Source organism: Callorhinus ursinus, unplaced genomic scaffold (assembly GCF_003265705.2).
Source record: "Callorhinus ursinus isolate GAN/ISIS: 27379988/994484 unplaced genomic scaffold, GSC_fseal_2.0 scaffold59, whole genome shotgun sequence".
Taxonomy (NCBI): Eukaryota; Metazoa; Chordata; class Mammalia; order Carnivora; family Otariidae; genus Callorhinus; species Callorhinus ursinus.
In genome coordinates, this window is record NW_027397121.1 from 8,829,106 (window position 1) to 8,847,999 (window position 18,894).

Genomic DNA, 18,894 nt, shown 5'->3' on the forward strand with positions numbered 1-18,894 from the left:
TACAGAAGCACTTTCACATACTTTAACTCCTGCAGCGTAGCAGTGGCCCCCAGCATCCTGGCTGAGTTCAAATCCTGCCTTGGCCCTCTACTAACTGAGTGATGTGGGCGAGTCGTTTAAGTTCTCTGGGCCTGTTCGTTCATCTGTAAAACAGGGATAAAAGCACCTACCTTCTAGAGTATTGAGAAATAAAAAAAGTAATACACCTAAAATGCCTAGAACAATGGCTGACACATAGGAGCACTTGGTGCTCACCGTTATTAAGTATTATTGCAACTTCTGTTCTTATTCTACCTTCTACTTCATCTCTCTGTGCCCAGGCTGTCCCTCCTGGCCAATGGCGCCCCACCCAAACTGGCAGGTTTTGATTTGGGAGACACTTTGGAGCAGGCCACATGCCCCATACCCTGGACTTCATTGGCCCTCGCTGAACTAGAGCAAACCAGGCTAGGCCAAGCCCTAGTTTAGCCAGGGCAGGTTCCGAGAACCTTCTAAGGGCCTGAGGCATCACCTCAGCAGGCAGCCCCAGCCTATGCCTCTGCTGTTGTGACATCACAGAAGCCCTTGGTGACATCACAAACAAAACAATCCTTCATCCTGTGGCTGAGCTGGGGTTGGGAAGACCATGACAAGGCTGAATCCAGATGAAGCTGGCCCCTTCTGTCCTCAGTTTCTGCTCACATTCCCCTACCAGTGGCCCCCAGGGACCCAAACTGGGCAATGAGTGTAGGCCACACGCCTTATGTCCATTTGCCAGGAACTGGCAGGCACTGCCGCTACAGCCCTATAACATCACAGGGGCCTTGGCGATGTCTTTTCAGAGGACCCGGCAGCAGGGCTGTCAGCTGGGAACCAGGAGGGGTGTCTTGGCCTGAAACCAAGAACCAAAATGGAGTTGGCCACGAGTGTACCTACTCTCCACTACCTCTCTCTCCCATCCCTACTCCCTCACCCAGTTCTGCTTAGTCCCTCCCCACCCCTGGTCATCTGGGTGTAAATAGGGAAGGAGGGGCCACCAGAGGCAGGGAAGGGAGGGACCGTTGGGATTATAAATTCCAAAAAGGCCACTCGACTCCCAGAGCTGGATCCCTGAAAATCTACTCTATCAGCTGCTGCACTTGTTACCAACCTCTGGACCCTCATCATGAAAGGCCTTCTGCTGGTCACCCTGTCGGCTCTGCTCTGCTGGGTCTCAGGTGAGCACCAGGGGGCCCCCGGGGCTTCTACACCTTACCCCACCCACTGCCCTCCATTGCCCACTGCTTGGGATCCCAAGCACCCCTAGCTCCAGCTGGCGCAGCTCTCCTGTGCCTCCAGAACCCAGCCTCCCTGTGACAGGGTCCTTGCTCCATTCCTCAAGGACCCCTGTCTCCTTCACACTTCTCCCCACCTCCAAGACCCACTCTTCTAACCTGCCAGGGCTCCAGGTCCCCTGTCCCCCATTCCATGAGCAAACCCAGCTTACTGGTTTCTCCTCTCACCACCTGCACTCAGCGGAGTCCTCCCAGAAACCTAGGCGTCCAGCCTGGGGCTTCTTGTGCACCCCACCCTCCCCACCTACTCCTTTAGATTCTGTTCTCAGTCATTCAAGCCTCTACTAGTTCACCCCTGCCCTTCCCCGGGGAGGATACCGGCAGGGACCAAGCTTTCTGGAGGGTCCCAGCAATGTCCTAGAACCTCCTGGGGAACCAGGGAGATATCCCAGCCTTCTATGGAGGGAATGCAGGGCAGCTCGCCCCCAGGGTGAAACAAATCACAGAGGTGCAGTCACCAGGCTCCTCTACCCTTGGACCGAACCCCTCCTTCACCAAACTTTGCTCACGCAAGCCTAGAATTAGCTGAGGTGGGAGCTTGGAGGGTGCCACTCTCTGCATCCACCCCCTCCATTCTGGCAAGGTGCTCAGACAGCACCTGACGATCTGCTTCTCAGACATTATTCTCTCCTGTCCGAGAGCTGCCAGAGTGAGAGGACCCCACTCAGGTCTGGTTCCTCTTCCCACACTCATGGTGGTCCCAGGTGGTGAGCCACCCACAGGGGGCTTTGTTGCCAGTCTCAAGTCCCAAGCCATTGACGCAAGTGTTTCAATGATGATTTTTATTTTATTTATAAATAAATAAAGATTTTTAAGATTTTATTTATTTATTTATTTATTTATTTATTTATTTATTTGAGAGAAAGCGAATCAAGCACAAGCAGGGGGAGCTGCAGAGGGGAAGGGAGAAGCAGGATCCCAGGGAACCCCGCCGTGGGGCTCGATCCCGGGACGCTGGGATCATGACCTGAGCCGAAGGCAGACGCTTAACCGACTGAGCCACCCAGGCGCCCCAACAACCATGATTTTTATTTGTAGTGTTTCTTCCAATTTCAAGTCTCCATCTGTGAGGTCTTCTGAATTCCTTCATATTTTCCCCCACCTCCTGCATTCCTTGCCTACGGTATTCTCACATTCCATCTATCCCTAGCCCCATGTTTTTGTTGGTAGCTCTGCCCCTCTTGACTCATCCCCGAATGGGGTAGGGTGCAGGACGATGTTCAGGGTGAGGCGTTCACAGAGCAACAACTCCACCCTCACCCACTTACCCTTTTCTGCTTCACTCACCTGCTCTGTCACCACCAAACCAAACAGGTCAGAACACCTACTTGATTGGCTCTTCTCCACCCTGCCCCACAGTTCGGCCGGTCCCCAGGTGAGTCAGACACCCCATCACCTCAGCCTGACTTGTGTCTTCCCAGCTGACATTCGCTGTCACTCCTGCTACAAAGTCCCTGTGCTGGGCTGTGTGGACCGGCAGTCCTGCCGCCTGGAACCAGGACAACAGTGCCTGACAACAAATGTGTACCTCGGTAATATCCCCCTCTTTAGTGAGGAGAGGGGGCCAGGGGGAGACTGTATGGCGGGGGCCGAGGCCCAACTGTGGCTCAGACTGAGATGGGACAGACAGTCCCAGCAATGACGATATTTGGCCAAGGAGTCTTATGTGCCAGGCACCATTCTATGACTTTCCATGGACTGAAGACAGTAACAAGTCCAAGGCCTCCCAGCCACAAGTCCCAGGACCAAGGCTGGGGTGAGGGGGCGGGGGACGGAAGTGCAGGAGGACAGTCAGACTTACTGAGAAGAGATAAGGCGGGGAGGGCCGGGGCAAAGTCGGGAAGGAAGCCTGGGCGAGTGCATGGGGTTGGGGGTGGACACAGGCATGAAGGCCCCCCTCCGAGCTGACCCCACGGCCCACTCCTACCCTCAGGTAAGATGTGGGTTTTCTCCAACCTTCGATGTGGCACACCGGAAGAGCCTTGTCGGGAGGCCTTCAACCAAACCAACCACAAGCTGGGTCTGACCTATAACACCACCTGCTGCAGCAAGGACAACTGCAATAGCCCAGCCCCTCGGCCCACCCCAGCGCTGGCCCCTGTGCTCCTCGCCTCTGTGGCTGGCCTTGGCTTCTGGCTGCTGCACTGAGACTCACTCCGTGGCTGCCCCTCCTCCCACCTGCCTTAGGCTGCGTTTGGCCCTGTGTCTCCTTGTACCCCGGCTCCTTACACTGGTCTCTCCTTAACTCCCTTCACTCAGAAAAGCATTTCTCCAGGCTCTTCACATTTCTTTAATTAGACAGTGGTCTCCCCACCCAACCTTCCACCTTACATCCTCCACTCGGCTTTTCCCGAGTCCCTTCCCACACCCCTCTGGACCATCCCAGACCCTCCACTCGTCCCCAGAAGAGCCCTGCACTTCGCGTCCTGCACTCTGCCGTGTCCGACTCGGGAGGGATGGGGATCTGGGCCTGAGATTGGGCTTCTGTCCTGTCCCCTGTGAAGGCTCCCAGGAAGGACCTGATGACCTCACTGTATGGGGCTGATTCCCCAAACCCTGGCCCCCATACATACCTCATCCCCATGCTCACGTCTTTGCGTTTTGAGTAATAAATGTCTGTGTCTGATAAACTGTGTGTTTACTGTCAAAAGACCTGTTGTCAGAGGCTCCCTCTTGGGGAAAAAACACTCTCAGCTCCTGCCCTTCCCCAAGAATCCTCCAGGGAGTTTCCCTGGGAGGCTGGGCTGGGGCAAACGGAGAAACGGGTTTTTCAGGCCTCCATCCTTCCTTCCTGTGTCTGGGGTTGGCACACAGGTCCCAGTGTTTGGAGCAACAACCTTTATCCCAAATTTAGACCACATCTCTGATGTACTGCCAAGAAGGAGGCGCAGCCTGGCTTGAGGGCTCCCCCAAAAGGGTAGGAGAACTGCATGGGATGGGACCCAGGACCCTCTTAGCAGGCCCCAGTCCCTCAGGTTAGAGTCAAGGGCAGCCTCACTTGGCCAGGTTACTAAGCAGGGCTCCAAGCAACCCTCCCATCACGGGGCTTCCATTTCCTTTCTCAATCCTATAGAGTCACATTGGGAACCAAGTTGCAAATGGGAGAAAGGGGAACAAACCCAACCGGGTCCTTTGATTCCTGTGACCCCCCCCCCCCCCCGACTCAGCCCAGAGCCCGCTCCCCTCAGTGGCTTCACGGCTAAGGAGGATTCTCCCTAGCAATAGGATCCAGGAGTCACCTAGGGCAGATTCTCCATTGTCCTTTGGGGTTTCATTGGTTAAGGAGTAACTAAGTCCGCTGACGCTTGGTAACTAGAGCATGGATGCCCCCATAATACTCATGCAATTCTCCCATCAACGAAAGATAGATGGCATTTTCCAGTCAGCTCTAGAGTGGTGGAGAGATTTTAATGGCTCACAGAGGGGTGTTTGTCTTCTCACCTCAGATCTCCTTTGCTCCCTTGCTCCCTTGCTCCCCTTCCTTCCCCATCCTGAGCCTACTAGCCTCTCCACAGTGCTGGCAAGAGCCAGGCCAGGGCGGTGGCTGTTGCAGCCAAGATGCGTGGCGGGGCCACGGTGCTTGCCACAGCGCTGTTACACAGGTCTCCGACGCAGCAGTTCCTGTGGGTTGTGTAAGTCACGTCTCCCACCAACTCTGTTTCCACTTGATTGCAATGATGGGCCGCCACGCAGGCTGGATAGTGATGAATCAAGGTCACTGAGGCTGAGAGAGAGAAGAAGACTGGGGTGTTGGACTCCTGCCTTGAGGACTTGCCTTCTAGGGCAGAGCGGAGGTGACTTCAAGGAGCCCAAAGGGATTCTCTGCCCCCTCCAAAAAACACCTCCATGAAACCAAGTGACCAAAATTAACATTGACATTGTGAGCCCTCTGATTCAATGGCACTGAAAAGGACCGACCTCCCTTCGCGGTGCTGTTCTGGCCAAAAATCCATGACTCCATCTAATTATGAGAAAATAGTAGATAAATGTAAATTGAGGGGTGTCTCTAAAATAAGTTATGGGGACTCTTGAAAAGTGTCAAGATCATGGAAGACAAAGACGCAGAACTGTCGCTGATTGGAGACTAAGAAGACGTGAGCGCTAAATGCAATGTGGGGTCCTGGTTTGGGTCCTGGACTGAAGCCAACGTCCCTCTTGTCAGTTCAGGTGGAAAATGAACACTACGGGTCCTGTCACCCGCAGGCACAGCCGGACCGACTGAGGAACACACAAGCCTAGGCTCCAGGGGTAGGAGTGCGACCTGCGGGACAAGTGGTCAGCACTATCCTAAAGACATAATCATTGGATGTGCCTAATGAAATGTCTAACATAAAGAATAAAGATATTTTTTAGATTCCAAGTCTCTTGAGATGGAAAAGACCTCTGCGGGACCAGACGAAGTGGCACCAGAGCGCCTGTGTGGGCATGATCTCGCGTGGGCCTCCAATCAACAGTGTCCACCGTCTCAGAAGACCCCTAGCCCAATTTTGCCCTCAAAAACTCTCAACTTGCGGCGAACTGCCAGGGGGCGGGGGTGGGGGTGGGGGTGGGGGGGGGGTGGGAAAAAAAAAGACTTTATTTATTTGACAGAGAGAGCGAGACAGCAAGAGAGGAAACACAAACAGGGGCAGAGGGAGAGGGAGAAGCAGGCTTCCCGCTGAGCAGGGAGCCCGATGCGGGGCTCGACCCCAGGACCCTGGGATCATGACCTGAGCCCAAGGCAGACGCTTAACGGACTGAGCCACCCAGGCGCCCCTGTACTATGGTTATATTAGATGTTAACATTAGAGGAAGGGAGGTGAAGCATATACAGGAATTGTACTATTCTACTACTTTTTCTACTATTCTACTACTTTTCTGTCAATCAAAAATTATTTCAAAATCACACACAAACACACACCCTGGTCCTTAGTTAATGTCTGCAAGTTTGGTTTAATATTTTGGTCTCTACCTTCAAGGGACAGAACTTTTTCAACCACTTACGAGTGAATGGGCCTCTGAGAGTCTGGAGAGTGAAGACGAGGAGGTGGGAGTCCATGGACAGTGGGCTGCGGCGGGGGGGTGGGGCTCAGTGCCAGAGCCAGAAGGGGCTACGGACCGCTCTACTCTGCCATGGCATCATCTGCCCAGAGCCAGACTGAGCCTGGAGGCAGGGGAGGGCTGGGGGAAGAGGGCAAATGAGAACTCACGGTTTCCAGACAGCTTGTTCTGCCCTCGGTCCGGCTGGGGTTTGCGCTCCAAGAAGCCACAGCGCTCCCCCTCCCCGCAGGTGGCCACCGTTTCTTTGCAGGAGCTGCTGGGGCCTCCTTTGCACTCGAAGCATCGCATGTGGTTTCCTGGCAGGAGAGAAGAGGCACTTGACCTGGGCTGACCTGGAGCCAGTTAGCAGAGGGGGACCGGCCTTGGCTGCCTCCTTACCCAAGGCAGACCCCAGCAGGGTGCCGAGCAGGACCACAGCAAGTAAGGAGTTCATTGTGTCTGCCTGCGTCAGTATCACCTCTCTCCCGCCCCCCCCATCCCGGGCCCTGATCCGCCAGCCTTATATCCCCCTTGCCTTGGGCTTTATAGGGCAATAAAAAGGGAGGAAAGAATCTCCCCCAGCAGGCACTGGGGCCCCAATGAGGACAGGGAGGCCCCCCCCCCCGCCCCCGCCCCGCGGGAGAAAGAGCTCCTGGCATGCTCCAGAGTCCCTGGATTCCTCCATCCTCAGCAGCGGTTCTCAAGCTGTGGCCCCAGAACTCCTGGCCCTATAGACCCTTTCAGAGGGTCCTCAATGGTCTTCCTTTTCCAACTACATACCTACATGAGGTTGGCTTTTCTCAGCATACTTCAACCAAAACAACACATCCCAGCAGTCTGAGTGCAGAAGCAGATGTGATAACCCGGCCATCTTCTATTCAGCCTGACTTTTATCTAATTCCCCAAAGTGTAGAGTGACACTCCTTTTCTGTGTTGTTGGGAAAGAAGTTACTTTTCACAAAACTGTATTTTGTTAACAGGTGATAGGTTTATTATTTTTATTTTTAAATAAACCTATTTAAAATGCTCTGTTTTGATTTTGAATATAGTAAATATTATAGTAAATACCAATATTAACTCACACAAAGAAAAGCTCTTTGGGGTCTTCAGTAATTTTTAAGAGTATAAAGAGGTCCTGAGATTTAAAAACAACAACAACAAAAAGGATATCTGTCTCCTCTGCCCCCCTCCCTCCTCTGTCTTACTCCCGGTACAGCCCCGCTCTGATTCCTCAGATCAGGCTCTCCTCCTCAAGGTCTTAAACCTCAGTTTTCCAGAATCTACCACCACCTCCTAACTCTGTTCCCTGCATTCCTTCCTAGTCTTTCTGAACTGCCCCCCTAGTGGAAACACACCTGTCCCTCTGGCCCCACCCATGATTAATTCCTTCCTCCGCAGTAGTAATGCTGGGAGAGATAATTATGGGGTACAAATGTTGAGGCTTGGGGGGATCAAAGGGATGTGAAGCTGGGTGGGGTCCCCCTTACGCAGCTGAGCTTTGTGTGGAGGGGCGGGTGGGAGAGGGTATCGTTGATTCCACATTCAAACACCACGTTGGAACAATTCTGGGCCAGGCCTTCTAGGAGGGTGACCTTGAGAGACTCAACTGCACGGAGAGGGGAAAGATGGAGCAAACAAAGCCAGGGAGCTGAGCTGACAGAGCTGAGAACAGCTTGAGACAAGGGGAGGTGGGGAGGAGTGAGGGGGAAGGTGACAGACAGAACTCTGAAGCGGCAGACGCAGCTGAGAGCAACACACACAGAACAGAGAAGGCCCTGAAGGCTCAAGCCGACTCAAGTAGGGGGCGGGGAGGATGTGAGAGGTGTGGGGCGCAGGAGCCTCGGGCCCAGGGCCCCTACTGCGTCAGGCTGGTGAATCTGGTCCTGGTTCCACGCCCCAGATTCACTCCCTAGGTGTGTTTGTTTACTGGTCCCTCCCTGTCTCGCTCAGATGCTCTAGCTCTCAGGATCTCGGGGTGCAGATCACATTCTCCCAGACTCCTGAGCCCTGGGTCCAGCCATGGGCACCTCCAGCATCTTCCTGTGCATCCTGTTCCTCTGTGAGGCACTGGGTAAGGGGGGACCGGTGGGGAGAAACAGGGAAGATGCTGAGCAGAGAGTTGCATGGGCCTTAGAAAGAAGAGCTCCCGGGAATGGCCTCAGGCCAGGAGAAGGTGGAACCAGAAGTTTCTTTTCCAAGGCATTTGAGAATAACTCTCTCTTCCCTGCAGCATCTTGATATGCCTCTGTCCTGTCTCCCCTGTTCCTTATCTCACCTCTTGCTTCTTTGCAGGGACCCCGTGGTCAGTGTCAATTCTTATTTGCTCTCGGTCTGGGGCACCATCTGCTTAAATTCTTCACTGCCACCCCGCCTTCCGGGTCTGGCTTGGGTGTCACTCTCTGCCTTCCTCTCTGACTCTCTTGGCTTCTGTCACGTCTGTGCCTTTCTCACAACCTCTGGATCCCTCTTACCTCTGTGTCTTTTTCTTTTCCTGAGTTGTCTCCCCTCCCTTCCCTGTGTCTCTTTCCTACTTCTGTCAGCCCTTGTCCTTCCCTCCCTCTCCCCACCTCTCTGCGTGAATCCCTGTCCAGGATCCGGGCTCCAGCCTCTCAGGGGCCTCTCTGCCTCTCCCCGCCCCCCTGCAGGTCTCACCACGCCCCCGCCCCCTGCGCGGGGTCGGCTCCGCTGTTACACCTGCGGCTTTGCCAAACCCTGCTACCCTGTTCCCACCGAGTGTCAGGACGACGAAGCTTGTGGCATCAGCACTGGCACCTCAGGTAGGACTCGGGCCCAGGCCAATCTCCATCCATCCATCCTGCTTTTCCTGCTGCCCCCAGCCCTTGCCTCCTTCCTGCCCCGGCCTCAGCATTCTCTCTTTGTCCCACAGAGCAGAATGAGATCATCGAACGGAAAGGCTGCCTCCCACGGGCCCAGTGCCTTCTGCAGGGCCGTGCCACCTACTGGTCGCGCTCCTATGCTCTGCGGCACCACTGCTGTGAGCAGGACCTGTGCAACACAGCCCCCACGCTGCGGCCGCTCCCCAGCCCCCTCCTCACCGCCCTGCTCCTCCTCGGGGCCAGCTTCACCTGGGGAGGCCCCCTCCTCCGCTGGCTTCAAGCTGGTCTGCAGCCTTCAACTCAGGGCTCTGCCCCCATCATCACCGCCCTCCAGACACCTGCATCTGAGATATGCCCAAGAACCTGATTCTGTAGAGACCTGGGATTCCCGGCTTCACACCTTCCCAGACCCCTCCCAAGGCCTGGTTCCTACGGGCACTGCTGTAGCCCCTATAGGCACCTGCCCAGAGCCCTGCCTCATAAAGAACACCTGTTCTAGGTCCTTTGTTTTCTTCTAGATGCCCACCGCTGATGTCCTATCTCAGCTCCCGGTTTTGGGCAAGGCAGGCGGTTTGATGGAGCTGGGGGTCCCAGGCAAGGGGATTGAAGGGGCACCAGGTATGGTGAGGAGTACAGTCTTGCTAAGAAAGATTAATTTGACAGGTCAGGAACTCAGGAAGGAGGTTCTTGGGGGAACTGTGAAGAGTAAATTGAATAAAAGTGCTATCTGGGAGTCTAGGACACTGCTGTGTGTGTGTGTGCGCGCGCGTGTGCGCGTGTGTTCTCTCTCTCTCTCTCTCTCTCTCTCTCTCTAAAAGCAAACTAGAGCTGCTTGGGGAGTTGGGCTGGCTGCTGGGACCTGAACTGTAACTTTCACCTCATTCTCCGTCTGTGTCATTCGAGTCCTCCTTCTTGCTAATAGCTTAGCTTAAGCCACTGTAGCATGAAGGCTTTTGGTGACACTTCTGAGAAGTCACTCTCCAAGCTTGAGCAGACACACAAAAGTGTGTCTGGTGGAGCTGCTTGTGAGGGTGTGGTGGGGAGTCCAGCTCCTTTCTGCCTGAGACCGGGGAATGGACCAGTTAAGAGCATCAGTGCCCTCCCCCGCTTGACCAGCCCAAGCTTGTCCACGGTTCACAGACAGCCCAGGACACACCCCACCGGGGAATCCACCCACCCGCCCCTGTGGACACTCCCTCTACCCAGGGAGATAGCATGTGACTCCTGGGCCTCCCAGGACGTCAGGATGTTGATAAGCCTCTCACCGCTCCGGATGCCAGAGGCCGGATGCCGCATGAAGTGCTAGGATAAGGAGGGCCGCCCCATCCTGACTCAGTGCCCTCCCCGTCCACGTGAGGAAGCCTGAGGTCTGATTAAAGGTGCGTGTTCCCCCTCCACTCCTCTGTGCAAACGAGACTGAGCAGGGATGAGGGACAGGGCTGGGGCGTGGCCTGGCTTAATTTAGAGGCAAGCCGAGTCTTCTTCCTATTCTCTGCCATTCAGTCCTTCCACTTGGTGCTTCTGTTGTTTTCCCTCTCTGCCCATCTCTTTCCTCTAACGTGAGTCCTTTCCCTTCCCTCTTCTTTAGTCCCCTCCATTTGTCCTGTGGTTTCCCCAAGGCTGACTCTCCACAATTGCTCAAATCTCTGGATTCTTCTATCTCGTCTCTGCCCATGCCCACCCCTCCTCACCCCCGCCAGCCACCCCGGGCTCCCCTCAATCCCATGGTACTGGGGGCTCAGGGCCACCCCTTCACTGGTTGCTATGAAACAGGACACCACACCTTCTCACAGGTGACATCACAGAATAATCTCTGCTTTCCTTCAGCGCCCCCCCCAACACACACACACACACACACACACACACACAGCTTGACTGCTGGAGACCAACTGGACTGTAAAGTAGCACTCTCAGCCCTTCCCCCCTTGCCAAGGTTTTCAGGCGAAGCCTTCAGGTGCCAGATGGCCAGAGAAACAGCAGGTCACGCTTCCAGCAGATGTCATGGAGATCATCTGATCTTGGGGGCAGGTGGGCTGTGGGTTTTGTGAAGCAGAAAGACAGATTAAGGATACTTCCGTTCTCCACCTCCTCAGGAACGGGGACCCCCATACCCACCCCAACCCCAGTCTCCTCTGGGATTTAAGCCTGCACCCCCTAGTGTTCCTCACCTGAGACAGGCCAAATGGATGTTCTCATAGACCTGGATTTCAGGTTTGAACTGAGGAATCGAGGCATCTGGGAAGAAGGAGCCACATGGGGTGCAGCAGAGAAATCACCAGATAACTCAGAGCTATACTCCTTACTACCCTCCTCCCCTAGAGAAGACAGGGTTTAGAGGCAAGATGTGAGCCCAGCCCTCTGCCTCACACCCACATGTTCTCTTCTTTCCCTCTGGGAGGGAGGGACTCACCTCTGCGCTGAATCCCCTGGACCCTCTGTCTGCAGAGCATGACGCTGAGGGCCAGGATGGTGAACCCCTGACCCACTGTGAGCAACAGCATCAGGATCCAGGACACATCCCAGCCCGTGGAAGGGGCACAGAGGGCAGGGGAGACCTCAGTGGAGGCTACAGTAAAGGGCAAGACAACAGGGGTCAGGAGGGAGGTGGTGAGGGGTTTGTTCCTGTGCCGCGAAGAGAGGCTTCCCCCGTAGTCTAGTGGGCTCTTCCCACCAAAAGATTTCATAGGCTTCTTTGCCCCCAATTTCCACCAACCCACTTTGTCCATTTTCGAGCCTCTCATGCTGACCCCGTCAGCCCCTGTTGGTATCGAATAGGGACACCCCCCCACCCACATATGGACAACTAACTCCAGAGCAGACAGTCAGCCATAACTGCAGTTTTCCTTATATCCTTAATAGTAATCCAAACTTTCAGGAACAAGTAGTGCCTTCCAATTCATTCTTTCTTTCACTGATTCACTCCATAAGCATCCCCTGAGTGCCCACCAAATGCCAGGCACCATATTAGGTGCTGAGGATGTAGAGGGAAATAAGACCCTGTCACTGCCCATTAATTGACCTTCGCTTACCAAAGTAATGGCCATTTGCTCCTCCCTCCTGCCTTGTAAATGGGTTATTCTACACCCAATAGCATTCTTTCTGTTTATAACGGACTTCTAATTGTAAAACAATTATATATTTTTTCCGCTTCTAGTTCCACTCTCAGTAGGCCATTAGAACATCAGCGCATATATCTTTTCTTCAAAAGACAATTCCCCCATCAAAAATTCTTCTTTTCTTCCTCTCTGCTATGAGATATTCCACAAAAGTCATAGATTACCCCATTTCTAAGTAATGGTGTATTCCACCAGAAGCCTTCCAGTGGTCAATAGGCCAGTGGTCTATTCCACCAGAGAGCTGGCTTAAACAACCCCCTTCTCTGTTAGGGAGTTCGTCAATAAGAAAAAAAGCCCTCTTCCTACAGGTGATGGTCTGCTCCACCAGAAATCATCCCCCACCGGAATCTGGCCAATGGCAAAGTCCCATCTTCCTCCCCTAACCAGCAGGTGCAGACTGTGCCAGAGGCAATATCCTCTCCCATATCCTCCCTCAGTTTACCTGCCAGGCTAAAGCTGACCCCTTTGTTGTGAGGCATGAGGCAGCTGATGATTCTTGGTCTGTGTTCCCCGGACTCAGAGAGCCCGTCCCCAGGACACACCAAGAGCAGGGCAGCCCCATTGCCCCAAAATGACTGTACATGACCCCTCACAGGACCCTTTCCCTCTAGCCAGGTCACAGAGTCTAGGCGTCTGGCAGGGGCCACAGAACATAAAAGGACAGAGCAGGGGGATCCATCCGCAGCCCTCGCAGATAGCTGGGATCCTGTGGGGAGAGAGGGACCTCTTAGTTCTCTGCTGGACTTCCTGGCCCCCCAGTGGCCCCTGATCTATGTGCTTTCACTCACCTCTGAGCACGGAGACATCATATACCCTCCAGTTCTGGTACTTGTGTTGCTGACCCAGCACGGCACACCAGTATCGACCGGCGTCTCCCTCCTTGGACCCTTCCAGCCACAACGAATAGTTCCCCAGCAGTTTGAGCCTGGATACCCTTGTGGGCTTCCCGGGGTCTGGGCCTGGACTGGCTACTTGCACTTGGGCCACCAGGACAGTGGAGGAGCCTGCTGCAGGGCTGCGGAACCAGGACAGGAGCTCATCTCCACTCAGGGCGGGTGGTGAGGGGCACGGCAGCTCCATCGCCTCCCCCAAGGCTACATAGATGGTCTGGATGTTGTCTGTGGGGAGGAGGTTGTATGAGACTAGAGACCTGCATCAGATCGATAGCTCCCACTTGACCTCCAACCCCCAGCTTCTGTCCTTCTGGGGTCTCCCCGCATGGGTCTGGCTATGAGTACATTTCTCAAGTGACAGCTACAAAAAGTGAGGAGGAGACTCTCCTCCAGTGGGTGAGGGAATCTGAAGGCAAGAGAAAAAAGGCTAGAATAGTTGGCAAAGGTCCTTCCTCTCTTTTCTCCTTTTCTGGACGCATTTTCTCATCTATCCTTATTTTCTAAGGGAAACTGTACATAACCCCCCCCCAAAAAGACTCTACAAAACAAAGCCCCCAAAATTAAAAAATTAAACATTAGGGACTCCTGGGTGGCTCAGTTGGTTAAGCATCTGCCTTCGGCTCAGGTCATGATCTCAGGGTCCCAGGATTGAGCCCCGCATCGGGCTCCCTGCTCAGCGGGAAGCCTGCTTCTCCCTCTCCCACTCCCCCTGCTTGTGTGCTCTCGCTCTCTTGCTCGCTCTCTGATAAATAAATAAATAAATAAATAAATAAATAAATAAATAAATAAATAAATATCTTCAAAAAAATTAAACATTAAAAAAAAGAAAGAAACTGTACATGACCTGGACCCTCGTTGTCTCTGGGTCTTCCCCTGAATTAGAGGCAGGGGGGAGTCAGTTGGGGTAAATCTATCTTCCTGAGTCATATACCTTCCCCAGGCCTCTAAGGAGAAACAACAGTAGTTCCTTACAACCTTTCAAATAGCCAAAGAATCCCCCACCTCCTGTTCCTTACCTGCAGCAGCCCGGTGGGGTCCACGTAGAAACAGAAGGAGGAGGAATAAGACGGCCATGGAGAGAGTCTGCCAAGTTCTCTTGCCCAGGACCTGGTGCCTCACGGAGGAAACAAAACCCAGATATAGGCCCACATTCTCTGGTCTGTAGTGACATGGGCCTCTGAGGGGATGGGAATGCTGGAGAGATAAAGCCTAGCTTCATGCCTGCTGGGGAAAAAGTGACCACCACCTTTCAGTCCCGAGGGGGAAAAGACCCAGTCCCGGGCGTTCTGAAGATGATCTCACACTCTGACTCTACATCAGCTCAAGGACACAGATCAAAGACTTCATGCTAAAAAGCCTGCGCAGAAGGGGGCACAGCCGTCCACCTTCATTCATTCTGGAAGTACATTCTGTGCTCTCTTCTCCACCCTAAGAGAGATACCAGCCATGAGTGAAGAAGCTGAGTCTTCATGTTGGTCTCCACAGAACCCAGCATAAGACTGCATACCTAGTCAATACTCCATGAATAATTTAGAATGACTTTCCCTGTGGCTGCCTGGCACACCACAGACCTCTTCTGAGCCCCTGATGAGTGTATTAAGTTACTCCTGAAGGAAAAAGATAACAGGGGCCTAGAGAATTCACCAAATCCCTTTACCCCAGGCAGGATTCTCAAAACAGATCTTCATATAGCTCTAACAGTTTTTAATGTGTTATTTATTTTTAAAGTTTATTTAAAAAAAATTTTTTTATGGTTGGTATGTTTTTAATTTTTTATTTATTTTTTAAAAGATTTTATTTATTGGAGAGAGAGTGCATGAGCGCGAGAGAGCACGGAGGGCGGGTGGACGGGCAGAGGGAGAGGGAGCAGCAGACTCCCCACTGAGCAGGGAGCTGGATGCAGGGCCCAATCCCAGGACCCTCGGGGATCATGACCAGGATCATGACCTGAGCCGGAAAGGCAGACACTTACGGGACTGAGCCACCCAGAAGCCCCTTAATTTTTTATTTTAATTCCAGTTAACATAGTGTTTTATTAGTTTCAGGTGTACAATATAGTGCTTCAACACTTCTATACATCACCTGGTGCTCATGAGGACACGTGCCCTCCTTAATCCCCATCACCTATTTCACCCATGCCCCACCCCCCAACCATCAGTCTGTTCTCTATAATTAAGAGTCTGTTTCTTTTCTCTTTTTAAAGATTTTATTTATTTATTTGAGATATAGAACAAGAGGAGGGGAGAGGCAGAGCAAGAGGGAGAAGCAGGCTTCCCGCTGAGCAGGGAGCCCGATGTGGGACTCGATCCCAGGAACCTGGGATCATGACCTGAGCCGAAGGCAGAGGCTTAACCCACTGAGCCACCCAGGTGCCTCAAGAGGCTGGTTCTTGATTTCTCTCTTTTTTCCCTTTGCTTGTTTTGTTTCTTAAAGTCCACATATGGGGGCGCCTGCTTCTCCTCCCTCTGCCACTCCCCCTGCATGTGCTCTCTCATGCACGCTCTGTGTTAAATAAATAAAATCTTTTTTTTTAAGATTTTATTTATTTGACAGAGAGAGATAGCGAGAGCAGGAACACAAGCAGGGGAAGTGGGAGAGGGAGAAGCAGGCTTCCCGCGGAGCAGGGAGCCCAATGTGGGACTCAATCCCAGGAACCTGGGATCATGACCTGAGCCCAAGGCAGACGCTTAACGACTGAGCCACCCAGGCGCCCAATAAATAAAATCTTTTTAAAAAAATTCCACATATGAGTGAAATCATACAGTATTTGTCTTTCTCTGGCTGACTCATTTTGCTTGGCATTATACTCTCTAGCTCCATCCATATCATTGCAAATGGCAAGATTTCATTCCTTTTTATGGCTGCATAATATTCCATATATATGCGTGTGTGTGTGTGTGTGTAAACACACACACACACACATATCTCATATCTTCTTCCTCCATTCATCAATCAGTGGACACATGGGCTGCTTCCATATCTTGGCTATTGTAAATAATGCTGCTATAAACATAGGGGTGCTTGTATCTCTTTGAATTGGTGTTTTTTTATTCTAAAATTGTTTTTCTTTTTTTTAAGATTTTATTTATTTGAGAGAGTACAAGCAGGTGGGGGGTGGGTAGGGGCAGAGGGAGAGGGAGAAGCAGGTTCCCCACTGAGCAGAGAGCCCAACATGCGGCTCATCCTCGGACCCTGGGATCATGACCTGAGCTGAAGGCAGACGCTTAACCAACTGAGCCACCCAGGTGCCCCCTTAAAATTGTTTCTGATGAAATATTCCATGCATACCAAAGACTACATCAAATGTAACCTAACAAGTAAAAGAAGCAAGAAACAAAGGGCATGATTTCATATGATTCCATTTACGTGAGGTACAAAATCAGGCAAAACTAACCTATGAATTTAGAAATTAAGCGGAACTTTCCAGAACGCTCGGTGAGACGCGGAGCAGCGGCGGCTGCCCGAGCTGCGCCCAGCAACGCGCCCCTTCCCGCTCCCCCACACCGGCCTCGGCCCTCTCACCGGCTGTAGACAATGGTGAAAGAAACCACTTACTATGATGTTTTGGGGGTCAAACCCAATGCCACCCAAGAGGAATTGAAAAAGGCCTACAGGAAACTGGCCTTGAAGTACCACCCTGATAAGAATCCAAATGAAGGAGAGAAGTTTAAACAGATTTCTCAAGCTTACGAAGTACTCTCTGATGCAAAGAAAAGGGAATTATATGACAAAGGAGGAGAACAGGCAATTAACGAAGGTGGAGCTGGTGGTGGTTTTGGCTCCCCCATGGACATCTTTGATATGGTTTTTGGAGGAGGAGGAAGGATGCAGAGAGAAAGGAGAGGTAAAAATGTTGTGCATCAGCTCTCAGTAACCTTAGAAGATTTATATAATGGTGCAACACGAAAACTAGCTCTGCCAAAGAATGTGATTTGTGATAAATGTGAAGGCCGAGGTGGTAAGAAAGGAGCAGTCGAATGTTGTCCCAATTGCCGAGGTACTGGAATGCAAATAAGAATTCATCAGATAGGACCTGGAATGGTTCAGCAAATTCAGTCTGTGTGCATGGAGTGCCAGGGCCATGGGGAACGGATCAGTCCCAAAGACAGATGTAAAAACTGCAATGGGAGGAAGATAGTTCGAGAGAAGAAGATTCTAGAAGTTCATATTGACAAAGGCATGAAGGACGGCCAGAAGATAACATTCCATGGTGAAGGAGACCAAGAACCAGGACTGGAACCAGGAGATATTATCATTGTTTTAGATCAGAAGGACCACGCTGTTTTTACTCGGCGAGGAGAAGACCTCTTCATGTGTATGGACATACAGCTGGTTGAAGCACTGTGTGGCTTTCAAAAGCCAGTATCTACTCTTGACAACCGAACCATCGTCATCACCTCTCACCCAGGTCAAATTGTCAAGCATGGAGATATCAAGTGTGTGCTAAATGAAGGCATGCCAATTTATCGTAGACCATATGAGAAGGGTCGCCTTATCATTGAATTTAAGGTAAACTTTCCTGAGAATGGCTTTCTCTCTCCTGATAAACTTTCTTTGCTGGAAAAACTCCTACCTGAGAGGAAGGAAGTAGAAGAGACTGATGAAATGGACCAGGTAGAACTGGTGGACTTTGATCCAAATCAGGAAAGACGGCGCCATTACAATGGCGAAGCCTATGAGGATGATGAACATCATCCCAGGGGTGGTGTTCAGTGTCAGACCTCTTAATGGGGCCAGTGAAAAACACTGCTGGCATTTTATATGCAGTAGTGAATGAGTGAAGGACTATAATCATAGCTCACTACTTGCTATTGTTTTTGTTTTAATATTCAACTATAGTAGTGTTTTAAATGAAGAATAAACTCAAATATAAAAGCTCAAAAAAAAAAGAAATTAAGATAGTGGTTACTCTTGGTGGGGCAGGTAGTGATTTGAGGAAGATCTTGTATATGTGGTATAATGTAATTTTGATCTCGATGCTGATTACATGGATATATTCAAATGGTTCACTTTTCCGTATAGGTGTTTGCTGCAATAAAAAGCTAAAGAATGTATATATTATGTAGGTGTAAGGTACAAAGAAAAATAAAACAAATCTGAATATCTATTAAAAAATAGTATTACCATCTCAAGGATTCTCTATGCTGTGTTACACTATTCTAAATTTGCTTTTATCTTTCACTCTCGATCATTAAATTTTCTCTTTGGACGTTATACAATGGTGTCAGGTTGTATATAACCTGTAGGTTTCTTTTTTCCACTCAACATTACGGTTTTGAGGTTTTGAGATTCGTCCACGCTTAAGAGTGATAATTCATCCCCCCCTCCTGTTTTTTTTTTTTTGTATTAACCAGTATTTCACACTCCTTAACGATGCTGAGTCCTCCTATCCATGACTGCGATGTAGCTCTCCAATTATTCAAGCCTTCGTTTACCTCTTTCAAAAACTTTTGTAATTTTCTTCATAAAATCTTGCATTTCTTTGGTTAGATGTATTCCTAGACACCTTTCCTCTTTTGTTGCTCTTGTCAAGTGCTCCTAATCTTACCTCTCGTTCCCACTGTCGCTCGAGAGCCTACCAATATTAAGGGATTTAAAAGGGGGGGGGGGACTTAACTACGCCTGATAATGTTCTAATTCTCCGCGTTCCAAACGCCTCCGACTAATTTCTGACCATTGCTCTACCCGTAGGTCCAACTGCACGAAAACCGTCTCA

The 18,894-nt window shown here is 51.5% G+C and overlaps 3 protein-coding genes and 1 pseudogene across 7 annotated transcripts; 3 read left to right on the forward strand and 1 right to left on the reverse strand.

Annotated features, from left to right (window-relative positions):
• The first annotated feature begins 598 nt into the window (after positions 1 to 598).
• On the forward strand, positions 599 to 3,943 carry LY6G6C (lymphocyte antigen 6 family member G6C). Of its 3 annotated transcripts, none has more exons than XM_073884754.1 (4): positions 599 to 907; positions 1,110 to 1,196; positions 2,735 to 2,845; positions 3,247 to 3,943. In XM_073884754.1, the coding sequence occupies exons 1-4, from the start codon at positions 721 to 723 to the stop codon at positions 3,459 to 3,461; spliced, it is 600 nt and encodes a 199-aa protein (XP_073740855.1). In that variant the 5' UTR covers positions 599 to 720; the 3' UTR covers positions 3,462 to 3,943. The 3 variants fall into 3 exon arrangements, with proteins under 3 accessions (XP_073740855.1, XP_025718045.1, XP_025718044.1); XM_025862260.2 differs by having other exon boundaries at positions 776 to 907; positions 1,080 to 1,196; XM_025862259.2 differs by having other exon boundaries at positions 788 to 907; positions 1,064 to 1,196.
• A 759-nt stretch (positions 3,944 to 4,702) lies between these two features.
• LOC112816100 (lymphocyte antigen 6 complex locus protein G6f-like) lies at positions 4,703 to 14,416 on the reverse strand. Of its 3 annotated transcripts, none has more exons than XM_025862468.2 (6): positions 14,195 to 14,416; positions 13,074 to 13,403; positions 12,728 to 12,991; positions 11,580 to 11,735; positions 6,503 to 6,649; positions 4,703 to 5,037 (listed from the first exon to the last, which is right to left on the reverse strand). In XM_025862468.2, the coding sequence occupies exons 1-6, from the start codon at positions 14,250 to 14,252 to the stop codon at positions 4,814 to 4,816; spliced, it is 1,179 nt and encodes a 392-aa protein (XP_025718253.1). In that variant the 5' UTR covers positions 14,253 to 14,416; the 3' UTR covers positions 4,703 to 4,813. The 3 variants fall into 3 exon arrangements, with proteins under 3 accessions (XP_025718253.1, XP_025718252.1, XP_073741079.1); XM_025862467.2 differs by lacking the exons at positions 4,703 to 5,037; positions 6,503 to 6,649 and adding exons at positions 10,890 to 11,202; positions 11,338 to 11,404; XM_073884978.1 differs by lacking the exons at positions 4,703 to 5,037; positions 6,503 to 6,649 and adding an exon at positions 11,334 to 11,404.
• Positions 8,187 to 10,074, forward strand: LOC141371190 (lymphocyte antigen 6G6e-like). The gene is made up of 3 exons (XM_073884979.1): positions 8,187 to 8,403; positions 8,978 to 9,109; positions 9,220 to 10,074. The coding sequence occupies exons 1-3, from the start codon at positions 8,352 to 8,354 to the stop codon at positions 9,534 to 9,536; spliced, it is 501 nt and encodes a 166-aa protein (XP_073741080.1). The 5' UTR covers positions 8,187 to 8,351; the 3' UTR covers positions 9,537 to 10,074.
• A 2,181-nt stretch (positions 14,417 to 16,597) lies between the features above and the next one.
• Positions 16,598 to 18,061, forward strand: LOC112816099 (dnaJ homolog subfamily A member 1 pseudogene; annotated as a pseudogene).
• The last annotated feature ends 833 nt before the right edge of the window (positions 18,062 to 18,894 follow it).

Bases quoted from the DNA above. Each gene is read 5' to 3' on its own strand.
- LY6G6C (XM_073884754.1), top strand. From the start codon at position 721: ATGAGTGTAGGCCACACGCCTTATGTCCATTTGCCAGGAACTGGCAGG. The intron at 908-1,109 runs GTACCTACTCTC...CTACTCTATCAG, and splicing joins AAATGGAGTTGGCCACGAGT to CTGCTGCACTTGTTACCAAC. The intron at 1,197-2,734 runs GTGAGCACCAGG...GTGTCTTCCCAG, and splicing joins TCTGCTCTGCTGGGTCTCAG to CTGACATTCGCTGTCACTCC.
- LOC141371190 (XM_073884979.1), top strand. From the start codon at position 8,352: ATGGGCACCTCCAGCATCTTCCTGTGCATCCTGTTCCTCTGTGAGGCA. The intron at 8,404-8,977 runs GTAAGGGGGGAC...GCCCCCCTGCAG, and splicing joins GTTCCTCTGTGAGGCACTGG to GTCTCACCACGCCCCCGCCC. The intron at 9,110-9,219 runs GTAGGACTCGGG...TTTGTCCCACAG, and splicing joins CATCAGCACTGGCACCTCAG to AGCAGAATGAGATCATCGAA.
- LOC112816100 (XM_025862468.2), bottom strand. From the start codon at position 14,252: ATGGCCGTCTTATTCCTCCTCCTTCTGTTTCTACGTGGACCCCACCGG. The intron at 13,404-14,194 runs GTAAGGAACAGG...TCCTCCCCACAG, and splicing joins ACCCCACCGGGCTGCTGCAG to ACAACATCCAGACCATCTAT. The intron at 11,736-12,727 runs GTAAACTGAGGG...CCTTTACTGTAG, and splicing joins GGTCAGCTTTAGCCTGGCAG to CCTCCACTGAGGTCTCCCCT.